The sequence below is a fragment of the Biomphalaria glabrata genome, chromosome 15 (assembly GCF_947242115.1).
Source record: "Biomphalaria glabrata chromosome 15, xgBioGlab47.1, whole genome shotgun sequence".
Classification (NCBI taxonomy): domain Eukaryota; kingdom Metazoa; phylum Mollusca; class Gastropoda; family Planorbidae; genus Biomphalaria; species Biomphalaria glabrata.
This window is the reverse complement of record NC_074725.1, coordinates 1863209-1877382: the sequence shown is the minus strand read 5'-3', so window position 1 is coordinate 1877382 and position 14174 is coordinate 1863209. Positions and strand designations below refer to the sequence as shown.

General features: G+C 39.9%; 2 protein-coding genes across 2 annotated transcripts; both read left to right on the top strand.

Annotated features, from left to right (window-relative positions):
* The first annotated feature begins 621 nt into the window (after nucleotides 1-621).
* LOC129923044 (zinc finger protein 418-like) lies at nucleotides 622-9056 on the top strand. The gene is made up of 2 exons (XM_056011766.1): nucleotides 622-1020; nucleotides 4754-9056. Exon 2 carries the CDS (start codon nucleotides 4755-4757, stop codon nucleotides 6831-6833), a length of 2079 nt encoding a protein of 692 aa, XP_055867741.1. The 5' UTR covers nucleotides 622-1020; nucleotide 4754; the 3' UTR covers nucleotides 6834-9056.
* A 178-nt stretch (nucleotides 9057-9234) lies between these two features.
* LOC129923159 (uncharacterized) lies at nucleotides 9235-9729 on the top strand. Its single transcript, XM_056013020.1, has one exon. The coding sequence runs from the start codon at nucleotides 9235-9237 to the stop codon at nucleotides 9727-9729; it is 495 nt and encodes a 164-aa protein (XP_055868995.1).
* The last annotated feature ends 4445 nt before the right edge of the window (nucleotides 9730-14174 follow it).

The following is a 14174-nucleotide window of genomic DNA, read 5'->3' as shown; positions in this document are numbered from 1 at the left end:
ACATGTAAGTGTTAACCAGCTCCTACTGACTTACGGGGAAAATACAACATGGCAATGTCATCAAATATTTCATTGCCCCCATTCTTGACGCTTTATATTTGAGTTTACCTGAACTTGTTTCGTAAAATTTCTTCCAATTTTTATTTTTGAATTATTCTAAGACTGAAAATGGGTCATGAGTTTATAATGTAAACGATTTCTTCATCTGCAATCGTTCCGGTAATTGACGAATGTTGGACCAGTGACTCCGCTTGAACTAAACCAGTACACAACATGCCAGTTTGTCACGCTCCTGGTTTGTCTTTTTATTTTTCTCCCGACATTCGGACGTCTGCTCACAGTCACTCACCCGTGACGCCACATCGTTTCCTGATCAATGGCTAACGCTCAACACGAGGGCGTGATCGCTTGAGTGTCTCCCTCTCTGAAAAAACAAAGATGGCCCCTCTGTTCACACTCCATCACCCCACTGCAAAGATCGATAACTTAACAAGATTCAGTTCTCATCCGGCCAAGCCCCGCCCCTGCCACCTTAAAAAATACCAGTCATAAATGATCTGAAATATACGTAAATCAAAGTTCCATAACTTGTCTGACATCGCTCTGGAAACTTATCATTACTTTTTATAATTATCACTTTAAAATAAATTAACTTTAAACAAAATTAAATTACCAATTCTAAAGTATCAATTGCTATTCAAGGAAATAAATACAGTGGTGATACAACACTATATGACATACATCATAGTTTAAACTGGGTTTACTTAACATTGAAAATAAGTATAATGTGTAAATTTGCATATTACATTTGACAGTTTAAATACAACTATAGTTACATCTTTGTGGCCATCACATGGAATGATTGAATTCTAATTTTTGACAAGATATTTATGTAACTAATTAAAAGGGTATATCATATATCACCGGAAAATTTTATTTAATATGCTGATTTAATGACAATATTATCGGAACAGTCGATTCATATCAGAAATCAGCATTCAAGGAATTCGCAGATATCAGGTAATGTAATTAACTTTTTATTTTAATGTCGCTGATTCTTTTTGGTGTTATTGATTCTTACCAGTGATAGATTAGTTTCATGTAATTGATTTATTAAAATTTATTAGGATGATAATAAAAAATAACTATCATAGTTTACATAGGTATATTTGTTTGTGGGTAGAATGTCAATGTATTCCATAGCCTACTGACTATATTACCAAATGTTTGTTATAATTATGGTGTAGACATTTATTCATGGTTGATAGGAAGATTAATATCAATTATGCTAATTTTGTTTTCCTAATCTACGTGGTGGGGCAAATGGATCTCCCCATTTCTGAATGAATTTACCAAAAATAACCAAACTATCTAGAACAGAAAAATATTGATATTTCTAAAAAGTACATAAAAACAGTTGTTTTAATGGATTAAAGAAGACAAAATTCTGGTCTAGTACCGAGACATTTCGACTGAGTGCAATGTGTCGCTATTACGTATAGGTTGTTTTCATTATATGCTTCAACAAAGCTCAAAATCTGCAATGGCCTAAGTCATTACGTGCCGTGAAAAAGAAAGAACTATTGATATAATAATTAAAAATGGTAGAGCCTAGCGGCCCTAGCCAACCGAGTGGATCGTATCCTGCCTCTTTACTGCCACTACGGCGCCCACTCTTAATGGGGGAGATCTTTACGCCCCATTCTGTATTAAAAAAAATATTTTTTAAAGAAATAACCCTAGTACATTTAGCATTTGCAATAGGTGTAGGTTCTCTATGTATTACAGTAAATACATACTAACTGCCTCTATAAGTTGTGGGCCTTATGACAAGATTTCTTGTTTAATTTTGCCAGTTTTTTTGTCCTTGTGAATAAACAAATGATCTTTTAAACCTGTGTTTTCCAAACTGTGTTCCGCGGAACCAAAGTGTTCCGCGTGGCCTGAATAGCTGTTCCCAAGAACTACTGGATAATAAATTTGTAAGCAAAGTGTTCCGCTAAATATTCGGAATGAGCGAAGTGTTCCGTCAAGTAAAAAGCATATGATCTTTGTACACGTCATGTTTTAACACATGGGATATTTTAAAACAAAAGTTCTTTAAAAACAAATGATCTTTTATACCATATGATCTTTTAGATTAGATGATCTTTTAGATATTTTAATCTGTTAAAAAGATACACTCTTTGACACGTATAATCTTTTAAATTATATGATATTTGAACATAAAATCTTTCAAACCATATGATTTTTGCTCATATTGTATTTTAGATCTTTAATTTCTAGCCATATTGTCTTTTTTTTTTTTTAATTTGATCTTTTAAACCTATATCGTCTTTTAAACCATATGATGATTATGATCATTAACAACATATGATCTTTTGAATAGATAATCTTTTAAAACACATGATACATATGATACATTAACTAGATATACATAAATCAGTGAAGGACATTTTGCACACAGTCTTATGTAGAAATTCGCTGAACTGCAATAGGAGAACTTGACAGGGGAGCGCTCACTGGAAAGACCCCTCGCAATATCCAAGAATTACAAGAAATTAATAGAATGAAAAATTATAGACCGCCATCAGCTTCATGAAGAAGGAATTAATTTTAAAAAAAACTTTTTAAATGCTTCTTTCATTTCTAACTGAATTTTAGTAAATAAATAAAATGTAAGAGGAATCTTTAAATAAAGTGCAAATAAAAAACAGATTTCTTTGGATTCATTTTGGCGTGAAAATTTCCAATAAAATTTCTTATTCTGTATGATAGATTAGATTCATACACATCATTAGAGCCTGGAAAAAAAATTGTGTGTTAACAGAAGTCCGTTTGAAAAAATAAAAACGGATTTAAACTCAGAAAGACGCAAAGCTTAAGGGATATTATGCAAATTCGTACAAACCAATAGAGCGTTAAATGTGTTACCTGAATCTGTCATAGAAAACCAATGACTTACGAGTTAACAAGGCCGTCGGCAATGCACCGCTAGAGAGACACACTCATACTCACATTTTTTAAAGGAGTTTTTGTAGAGTTATAAGAAAAGAATTAGAAGAATACTAGTCGACCCGCGGCGTAGCATACGCCGCTATTTACCGGAAGTTATCATGTAAACAGCGTATTGTCGAGCAGAGTGTATGACTGTGCTTCTATGAGTAAGAACAACGGACAAGGCGTCGCCATAGGTATCCCAATGTTCACAAACAAAGCTTACAGCCATCTTGAGAAGTGCAAGAGCAACAGTTTCGTCGATGACATTTTTCCAGAAATATGTAACTGATGCAGGAATTTCGACTACATTGAAAGACCTGTTGACTCCACGAAATACATGTGAAGCGGTGGCCATGGCTAGGAAACGAAGGGGCAACATCAAAACAAAACTGCAGAAAAAACATGCAACTATTTTAATGACACCAGATATTGACGGGTGTAAAAAAAAATACACACATAAATGTAGTCAAATATATAGAATGTATAAAGAGAAAAATTACTTGTTCTCCCCCCCCCCCCCTTTTTTTTCTTTTTTCCTGAGCCGTGCTCTCTGTCGCCTCGAAAGTTGCTTGGGGTAACTCTAGTCCGACTTGCAGAAAATAAAAGGAGTTATCTTTCCATGACTTTATCGTGGTGTACAGCATGGTTGGGCCATAAAAGATAATTCTCTCTCTCTCTCTCTATATATATATATATATATATAGAGAGAGAGAGAGAGAGATTATTTCAAGTAAGTCAATAGGGAGAAAGAAATGGTCGCGAAATGGTTGAATGGGCAGACCAACATTTTGTCACATAAGGTCACAAAAATTCCCCTTTCAGACTTTGCAATCCAAGTGGTAGATGATGTAAGGCAGGGGTTCTCAACCTGTGGCTCGCGCACCCCCTTGGGGGGGGTCGATTGACGATTTGCCAGGGGTCGCCAAAGACCATCGAAAAAATGGATTGTTTTTTGTCTATTCTTCTATTGCTGTGTGTGTTTGCTGGGGGGGGGGGGGTCGCGGCAGAGTGGGAGATTGTAAAAAGGAGTCGCCGAGCATAAAAGGTTGAGAACCGCTCATGTAAGGCTCATCTGTTTCTACCAGCGACGGTTAACGAGTGTGTTACGTGGTCAGCACAACCACTAACCGCCTGGACTTGACCCCAGCGAACGGACAGTTGGTTGGACTCAATGGAGTCTTATAGTCATGAAATCCAAAACAACGGCTCTTTATGTGGATTCAAACCCCAGACTCTTCGGTTCGGAGACCAAGCGATTACACGCCCTCTTAATCAGATGAGTGTTGACTGATAAAGACACTACCGCAGTGGCGTAGCTTGGGTATATGAAGCCCAGTGGGGCAACTCCAAGCGATGCCCCCCCCCCCCCCAAAAAAAAAAAAAAAAAAAAAAAAAAACAAGTAAAGCAACGTTGTGTTTTGAACTAATCTTTGTTACAGTATTGTTAATTTTTTTAAAAAATCCATTCATCAGAAGGATAATATTAAATTTGTTTGATATTGAAAATAGGAAATAAATCTTACAGTATTGAGATATATTGCTGTTATTGTGCAGTCCTTCCTCTAGGGCTCAGATAATTTTTTTAAAAATATTTTGCTTGTTAGTTTATCCCCACCGAACAACCATTTAAAAAAAAAAATTAAAAATAAAAACACTTTTGAACCATTTTTGACTAAACGGATGTATCTATAATGTTTGTTATGCCTTTGAATTGGCTAGATTTTATCAATACATTTCTCTTTTTTACACACAGAATGAAACCGTGGACACATTACGGTTTGTTGACGCCGCCTTATTGCATCAGAGGCGGCACTAGGCCAGAAAACGTCAACCAGGACCATCTGTTTCTTTCAATGCCAGTCTCCGCCCATGGCGTTCACCATGACCCTCTACTGCATTCGTATTGGCCACGCCCCCTCTCTGTCTACGAGGAGGCCAACGGGTTAGCCGGCACAGTCTTTAAGCCGGTGGCCATTCGATTGACCAACATCTATGCTGGCCTTCCTTTATCTCTGAGCCTCGTCGGTCAGTGTAGAGCCTTGGAGCCAAACTACGGAGCCAGACCTGTGGGGCTAGAAGACATTGAAGGCCAGCCCAACAGAGCGCACCAGTTTCCTTTTATCCCCCAGGAAATTAGTGGTCCAAACACCAACTACTTAAGAGAATTCATGTCCCTTCAGCCATCCCATTTCTCATATCCGAGCCACACTTCTTCGTCCGAGATGAATCAGAAGCTCAAAGATCTTTTGCACTTCCGCCAAGAGCTCCTTCAAGACAGAGCGCTTTGTTTGGACTCTCACGGAATCCCAATCTGCTACGGTAACCTGCAGCCTAGAGCTTCTAGCGAGGCTGCTTCACAGTCATCTAACGAGGCATCTAAAAAAGGCCAAACAGAAAGAAGTCTAGCCTCCACACCTGAACCAAACGCAGAAGAGATTTCCTCGCTGCTAAGGCAGAACACGACAGGACGTGGCGTCGACGATGTCAAGCTAAAACATAACAATAAAACCTTCGCAAAAGCTCAGTCCAACACTCTCTTGTTTAAGAAATCAAGAAGGAAATTCGTGTCCTCACTCTCTAAATTTAAAAAACAGAATGTTAACAAAGTTAAAAATAGCAATGAAAATGTGTGTGCTGATGCCAATGTCAACGAAAATAAGATGGCGGACACTTCAGACAATCTTGTCTCATCTTCATCGTCTCGGGTTGATGCGATTGATACCAAAAAAATGAAAATGTCAGGACTAGCCAGTCTGTTAATAACAGAAGGTCAAAGGTCTTTGACGACACTCGCTAATGATTTATCCAATCAATCAGCAGACGAGAACGTTGAATCACGTTCGGGCTCAGCACACATGTATCAGTCACTGGTATCCCCTGGCGACGACCGGAAGTCGTTCAGCTGCCCGCAATGCAGGTACACGACTGACCGGAAGAACAACCTGAAGCGACACGTGGTCACGATGCACCAGGAGAGCTCCAAGACCCTGGAGTGCTGCGGCGTGGTGTTCCAGAGCAAGGCCTTGTTGCGTGACCACAACTCCGTGTTCCACAGGGGCGGCTACAGGTGCCAGGTCTGCTCCAGAAACTTCTGCAGGAAAGCGCTACTGAGGCGCCACCTGACGGTTCACAGTGGACAGAAGGACTTCTTCTGCGCCCTTTGTGGCTACGCCACTAGTCACAAAAGCAATCTGGAGCGACATCAAAAAGTTCACACTAAAAAAGATCCTAGCGATACCAGATTAAAAAGAGAGTGTTCATTTAAAAAGAGTATTACAAATGAAATCAGAAGACCGTCCACAGACACTAATGGAACACTTAAGTTTATCTCAAAAAAGAAATTAGAATTCGCTGAGAAGGGTCTTACAAACTCAACCAATATCTCTAACTCTCTCACTTCAAATCGAGAGAGGCCGTTCGTAGAAAAAGCTGACGTCAACAAAACGAAATGCAAAGATTCTCACACTGGTGAACAATGTATGGTTTCTGGCAACACTTCTTTGCGCTCATATTTTTCATCAGACTCGTTTCGACCGAAAAATTTTCCATCGGAAACCGGCCAAAATTTAGCCACCAAACAAGACAGCGTTCTCGTCTGGTCTATGTTAGATTCAGCGTCATCGGATCATCCGTCAAATGTTAAAGCAAGAGACGCCAATGGAATGGGGGGCAGTAACGAGGTGGCTAATATGGTAATTAGGACAAATGCGACGTCGTCCGATATACGAAAACGTTTGTTTCCTGTGCGCTACGAATGTTCGGACTGTGGCAGACGATTTAAGATCCAAAGTGATTTAAGTTTGCATGAGAGGCAGTGTATGCCGCGAGACTAATAGAAGGTCACGAGATTCAACTTAGGTCACGAGATTCAGTGTAGGTCACGAGATTTAATGTATGTTCAATGTATGAGATTCAGTGTAGGTAATGAGATTCGATGTAGGACATGAGATTCAATGTATGTAATGAGATTCGATGTAGGACATGAGATTCAATGTACGTAATGAGATTCGATGTAGGACATGAGATTCAGTGTAAGTAATGAGATTCGATGTAGGACATGAGATTCAATGTATGTAATGAGATTCGATGTTGGACATGAGATTCAATGTATGTAATGAGATTCGATGTAGGACATGAGATTCAGTGTATGTAATGAGATTCGATGTAGGACATAAGATTCAGTGTAGGTAATGAGATTCGATGTAGGACATGAGATTCAGTGTAGGTAATGAGATTCGATGTAGGACATGAGATTCAATGTATGTAATGAGATTCGATGTAGGACATGAGATTCAATGTATGTAATGAGATTCGATGTAGGACATGAGATTCGGTGTCGGTAATGAGATTCGATGTAGGACATGAGATTCAATGTAAATCATGATATTCAATGTCGATAAGATTAAAACCAAAGGTCACAGTGTAGGGAACAAGATTCAAACGTAAGCAACGATGTGTTATTTAGGTCATGATATTCTAATTTTAGAATATATATGTTTTGCATTTCGTGATGGTCAAATCCGGTCCTAATATGCAATTATTGTCCAGACTGCATTGTAGGTCACAATAGGTCTTGTTTTGAGATTACAATATCTGAAACATCTAAGTAAAAGCCTCTAGTCAACTGTTTTTGTTTTGTTTTACATGTTTCGGATGTTCCTTCAGAGTTGAAGATAATTTACTTCCTAGTCCAAACCTCCCGCAGGACGACGGGGGATGGTAGCGGGCAGGGTTTGAACCCTCGACCGTCGATAAATCCGAACGACAGTCCAGCGCGCAAACCGCACGACCAGGCAGCCATCCAGAGAATTGTGATACAAAGCCCTTTGGCTCCTGATAGACTCGAAGACAACACCCACAATGCTATGGTTTGTTTATTTGAAATTATTTGAACTATTTCCACTTCGTTGATTCAAAAAAAATCTGAATTTTTAGAAAGTTCTGGTCAGTTTCGGATAAATGAGAGGAAATGGGTAATGCTCTTGGTCGTTGTACTGGCCATATGAAATCCTTGTAGGCCCTGGCAACAGATGAACCTGAGGTCAACTGCTTTGCAGACTGTAACATCTCTATTACGAAAACTTAAATTGCATTTAAGAACTTAATTATATTCGTAGTGTTTTGTTTCTGAAACTAAAAGCTTTTAAATAATGCATTTTCGCCAGCTGTCAATGGGTTAATGAGATTATATATTTGCTAGTCTTCATTGAGTTAATGAAACTCAGGAGTTTATAACTTCTCCGCTATAAATATTTATACAATTTATAACTAATGGATGAGCTGATTCTTACATTTTAGATATATCAGAAATTTTCCTCATTTAGATCTATGCTTTTATTTATTTATTTTTATTTTTTTCTTTGAATTGTTTTTTTTATTTTGTTCGAAAAATAAATTAGACAAATAGTCTTCTATAAGATACACTTTATGAAACTATTGGTGAAATAAAAATGTATCTCTATTTACTGAACATATTGTTATAAACCTGGTGGTGGCACAGATGGGGGTAGTGGTGTGTGTGTAGTCAGCCGACGCAAATTGCCCCAGGTCAGCGCTAGACGAGCGGTCAACCGTGACGAGTTACGACGGTCAACCGAGACGGGTGTCAAGTGACGGCTCGGCAAGGATCGGCGTCGTGAACATAGCTCAGGGGCGTCAAGAGGGATGTAGTCATGTGACGAAACTAGAAACGTCAAGCGATGTTCCGACCGGTTCTAGAAGGCCAGCAGGGACCCTATATAAAGATCGGAGGTGTCGCAGTCAAGACGGTTCAGAGCCCAGTCGACTACAGCACAGTTCAGTGTGGTTCAGCGGTGTGGTTCTGTACGGAGCATTACGACGGTTTAGTGTGGAGTACTATCAAGTACAGTTGAGACGAACGGCGTCTTGATCTTGGTCTGTGATCGAGTCCGACACAACGAGCCCAGTGTGTGAAGTCAGTCCTGAACTGTTGAACCCAGTGCAAGCCCGGAACGAGACGGAGAGGCCAGTGCAAGAGTTGATACGGCGGTACGGCTATTAACAGAGAGATATGTGTACGTGTTGCCAATTGTTCAGTATTGGCTGTAAATTATTGGACATTAAACTTACGTTACTTTGGAGCCCTGAGTTGTCAAGTTCTTGAAGTTGGTGGTGCAAGGTGCAGTTTGCAGAGAGCCTGGATAGTGAGATGCGTTACAATATTGTTGTTATTGGCCTCCTTCAGTCGATGAAAACGAGAGAAAGGCAAGGACGATGTCGTCCACGCAGCAGATCCCAACCCAAGCCTCCACTCAGCAGATCCCAACCCAAGCCTCCACGCAGCAGATCCCAACCCAAGCCTCCACGCAGCAGATCCCAACCCAAGCCTCCACGCAGCAGATCCCAACCCAAGCCTCCACGCAGCAGATCCCAACCCAAGCCTCCACGCAGCAGATCCCAACCCAAGCCTCCACTCAGCAGATCCCAACCCAAGCCTCCACGCAGCAGATCCCAACCCAAGCCTCCACTCAGCAGATCCCAACCCCAGCCTCCACGCAGCAGATCCCAACCCAAGCCTCCACGCAGCAGATCCCAACCCAAGCCTCCACGCAGCAGATCCCAACCCCAGCCTCCACGCAGCAGATTCCAACCGCAGCAGATCCCAACCCCAGCCTGCACGCAGCAGATCCCAACCCCAGCCTGCACGCAGCAGATCCCAACCCCATCTGCACGCAGCAGATCCCAACCCCAGCCTCCACTCAGCACTGATTACAAAGCTTATATCAAGTCACTCTGTGTGTTTAGTTACACATTTTGAAACTTTGCACATTTATTCATTGTTCCTGAATCAATTAAAAAAAATAAACTAAATATTTAATTATATAGTGGTAATTAATTAATTACTTTGATAAAAGGAAAAATGAAAATAAATCTTACAGTTGAGAGAATTGCTGCTGTAAGTGTGGAGTTCTTCCCTTAAGATTTTAAAAAAAAAAAAAAAAAAAAAAAAAAAAAAAAAAATTTTACTTGTTTATAGAATACAAATATAAAAAACAAAACGTTTTATGAGTATTTCTCATTTAAAAGTAATTATATTTTTATGACATCAACCGGCACCTTCGACATAGGTCACGGAGGTCCCGCATCAACAGTGGCGACTCTCTGAGAATTGGCACCTATAAGAAGGCAGGAGGAAGGAGAAATAGACGCCTACGGTTAGTGAGCCTAATTTTGAAAAGGAAAAAAAGAACTAACGCAGACGACGAGAGAATTTAAATATTCTTAAGGGAAAGGGGAGGGGCTAAAATTCAAGCAATAAGGGTATTTGAACATTGGGCTTTGTTGCTGGATGTGTGAACACTAAGTCACTTTTTTTTTTTTTTATTAAATGCTAGGACAAATCTGTACAAATACTCTTTCCTCCCTAGTGCTGTTATTTAGTTTGATATCGAATAAGGGGAATAACTTATACATTATTGGTAGATATAGTTTTAAGGACGGGAGTTCTTCCCTTTTAGATAAGCTTTCTTTTTTTTTCAAAGGATTTTTTGTTTATATTTTACTAGTTTAAAACGGTGCCACGTACTCTTACGGACAAATAGCAGAGGGCTGTTTTAATAAATAATGGGGGAAGTGACTTGGCGACCATCTAGGGACCAAGCTTTAGCTTATATCGCCTTGTTATAACTGGCAATGTCTTCGCTTCCGAAGCAAAAGAAACCATAGTATGTATCACTTCACTATGCAAACGTAATAATGGGAACCCATATTGCCAATGTGCACAGTGCCTCAACATTCCTATGTCCGGGCCTTCGCACAGGCAATTAGTTCATTTTATGTGATTGCTAACATCTGCGGAGTCGATGTAGTCACCATAATGGGTCGCAGCGGTGCTCAAACTACGGCCCGCGGGCTAAACCCGAACCGTGTTGCTAACAGGTCCAATTCAAAACCTCTGCCCACATTGAGTAATGAAGCATCAATTATCGTTTCCGTTTAACTCCATGATTAAATTGCGGCGATGACACGAGTATCGGAAGTTGAATTGGCCCACACGTTGAAAAAGGTTTGGACACCACTGGAGTGTAGCATAGCGTGGAAGGGCGGGATCGATACTAATCATAAACAAGTCACACTCGGTATCTCAAGGGCCAAACTAACAGTGGGCCATAAAAATATGGAAGCATTCTTAAGTCGATATTTTAAGATCGTGTATCGACATACTTGATATAATCGAATACTCCGTGCATACGCTGTAACACAAAGTCCTCCAGTCTTAAAGTTTGACTTCTGTAACTCTGTATTATAATTTATTTAAAACATAAAGGTCATAGGTTAAAATACTCTAGTCTCATTTTAAAATAAGACGATAGTTTATAGAGTTTGTGTACCAAAGTTCCAGACAACCATTGAGAAATCTTCATGATTGCCCAATCTGGTCCAATCACTTCAAAGAGTTAAGACTTTTGGAACGCTAGACTCATGTAAGTTTCTCTCCATCGGTCTGTCTGAACAAACTTTCAGTTTGGGACGGATCCAAACAGATGTCATTTATTCCGCCCTTAATTACCAAAATGGCTCATATTCCAAGACGGTCGCTTAAGAGGCGAGGCCGAAATGCCGAGCACACCAGGGAAACACCACCACCCCATATTCCTTCTCTGCATCACATCAGCCGTTCGGGTTTCTGGCAGAAAAAGGCTCCTTGAGGAACGGTGTGTGAACAGTTACCGAGTTGTTTGGGCTGTCTTCCATCCCCGGCAGTGCAATGGACCCAGACCTTAGGCAACACAGCGGAGATTCTGTTTTTTCCCCCTATTGGCCTATTCGCCTCCTCTAACAGCTGTTTCTACTCGGGGCTTCACTTCGAGGCTGAGAAGCATTTCCACCATCTATGCAGGAGCGTCGCTACGTGGATTGAGACCGCCCCATGCAACACCAGCGCTGCTGGATCTAGGTATTAGCCTATTTTTCCACCATCTATGCAGGAGCGTCGCTACTTGAATTGAGACCGCCCCAAGTAACACCAGCGCCGCTGGACCTAGGTATTAGCCCATTGTTGTCATAGAGGGCCTTTGTTTTATTATGTACTGAGGGCGCCCTGTCACGGTTCTGATATGGCCCAGGCGAGACCAATCGTTATAGAATGCCTGAACCCTAAACTGCAACGTCACAAAGTGTGGGCAGTTTTGACCAACAAACTCGTTGCCATGCCGTACAGACCTGTCTAAACTGACCACAGGTTGTGACGTTGCAGGTCAGTGTTGAGGCATTCTATAACTAATGGTCTCGGTCTACGGGTTGCTCCTTTTTGGCTACTTTTAGAACTATTAGAAGCTTAGCGTTGTTACTCGAAATGTATACAAGTTGTTTATTGTTGATATAACAAATTCAACAACATTGACACATACACCACGTGACGTATTTAATAAAAAGAAATATGTTTAACTCTTTCTCTCCTAACCGACGATCCCAACGTTGATTCCACCAGAATATGGTAAATAATTACGGAGAGAAAGAGTTAACTGGCCTCAGGTTATTTTTCGAGAAACACTCAATTCGGAGCTTAGGAGACGGATACTTTTTTTTTCTTCTGTTAACTATCATTTTATTTTATTGTGGTCAAGAACGATAACCAGCCCAGGAGGGTGAGAGTGACAGCCCTTGCTGAAGAGACGGCGTGAGCGATTAGCAAATGACGCAGCGTCACGACTTTAAATTCGTCTGTGTTTATAATTAAAGTGCTCGGTTCTTGATAAGGGAGAGAACCTTTTTGGTTTTGAACTTAATCCTAAACTTCTGTCATTGGTGGATATGGACATACATATATACGGACCAGTGCTAGGGATTGACCAACTTCAAAATGGTGATTGCAGTTTTTAAGTAAAATAAACGTCGCGAAACTTTTTTAAAATTTGTAATACAATGTGGCTTAAAAGAGTTACTTAGACTGGTAGGATCAGATCTAAATCTAGGTATGTGTTTGGACTTCGACAAATTAATTAGATCATATCCGTTAAAGCTAAAGTGCTTAATAATATCATAGATTTGGGCTTATGGCGGATATCTATAAATAGCTAATTCCTATTTGGTGTATCCTGGTGTACAGAATACAGGAAGTGTTAATAAGCTTTATGTTTTAAAGGGTATATGATAATTTTTTCTTTCAGTTTTTCAGCAATTTAAAATTAAAGTTCTAATTCTCTTTTCATTGTAGCACAAAGTAATGTAGCACAAAGTAATGTAGCACAAAGTAATGTAGCACAAAGTAATGTCTATCATGTTGATGTTCCGATAGAGCAGGGGTTCTCAGCCTGTGGATCGCGATCCCTTTGGGGGTCGATTGACGATTTGCCAGGGGTCGCCTAAGACTATCGCAAAAATTAATTGTTTTTGTCCATTTTTCTATTTCTGTGTGTGTAAGCGGAGGGGGGGGGGGGGGGGTCGCGGCAGAGTGGGGGGTTGTAAAAAGGGGTCGCCAAGCCTAAAAGGTTGAGAACCGCTGCGATAGAGAGTCAGTCGTTGACGTGTTTTAGCTTATTTTCATCTTAATGTGTTTCATTGCTTAAGTAATGTTTACCGCATCTTAGAAATTGAACAAACAAAATATAATAAAAAACAACGCTTATTTCAGGGAAAGAACATCTACATCTCTCAATAATGTAAAAGTTATTTCCATTATTCGATGTGCCATAAAATCTAAAAATCTAAATCCAAATTTTCGTTATTCGATATCAAACAAAATAATTAATTGACGATAACTAATTGACTAATTTTTTAATTGGTTCAAGATTTGTCAGGTGCAATAAATAATTGTTTAAAATTGCAACTTGATTCGAGAATGGGTGTGGGAGAAATAATGTGGACAATTATGTAAGGGGAACAAACCCAACATACATTAGCCATACATGTGAGTTTCTTACTTAGATCCTACTACGGCGTTCTACGCGTTATGCTGCCGGCTGTTTCCACAAAGATCTTTCACTGGCAATGACTGAAGCCTCTTTAACTCTTTCTCTCCGTAATTATTTACCACATTCTGATGGAATCAACGTCTGTATCGTCGGTTAAGAGAGAAAGAGTTAAAGATAATCTGTGAATACAGAAGCGACTGAAGGAATTGTTATTTGTCGGTATCAAACTAAATAATTAACTAACAGTAGTTAATTGACTAATCGGCTAATTGTTTTATTGATTCATGTCTTGTCTATGGC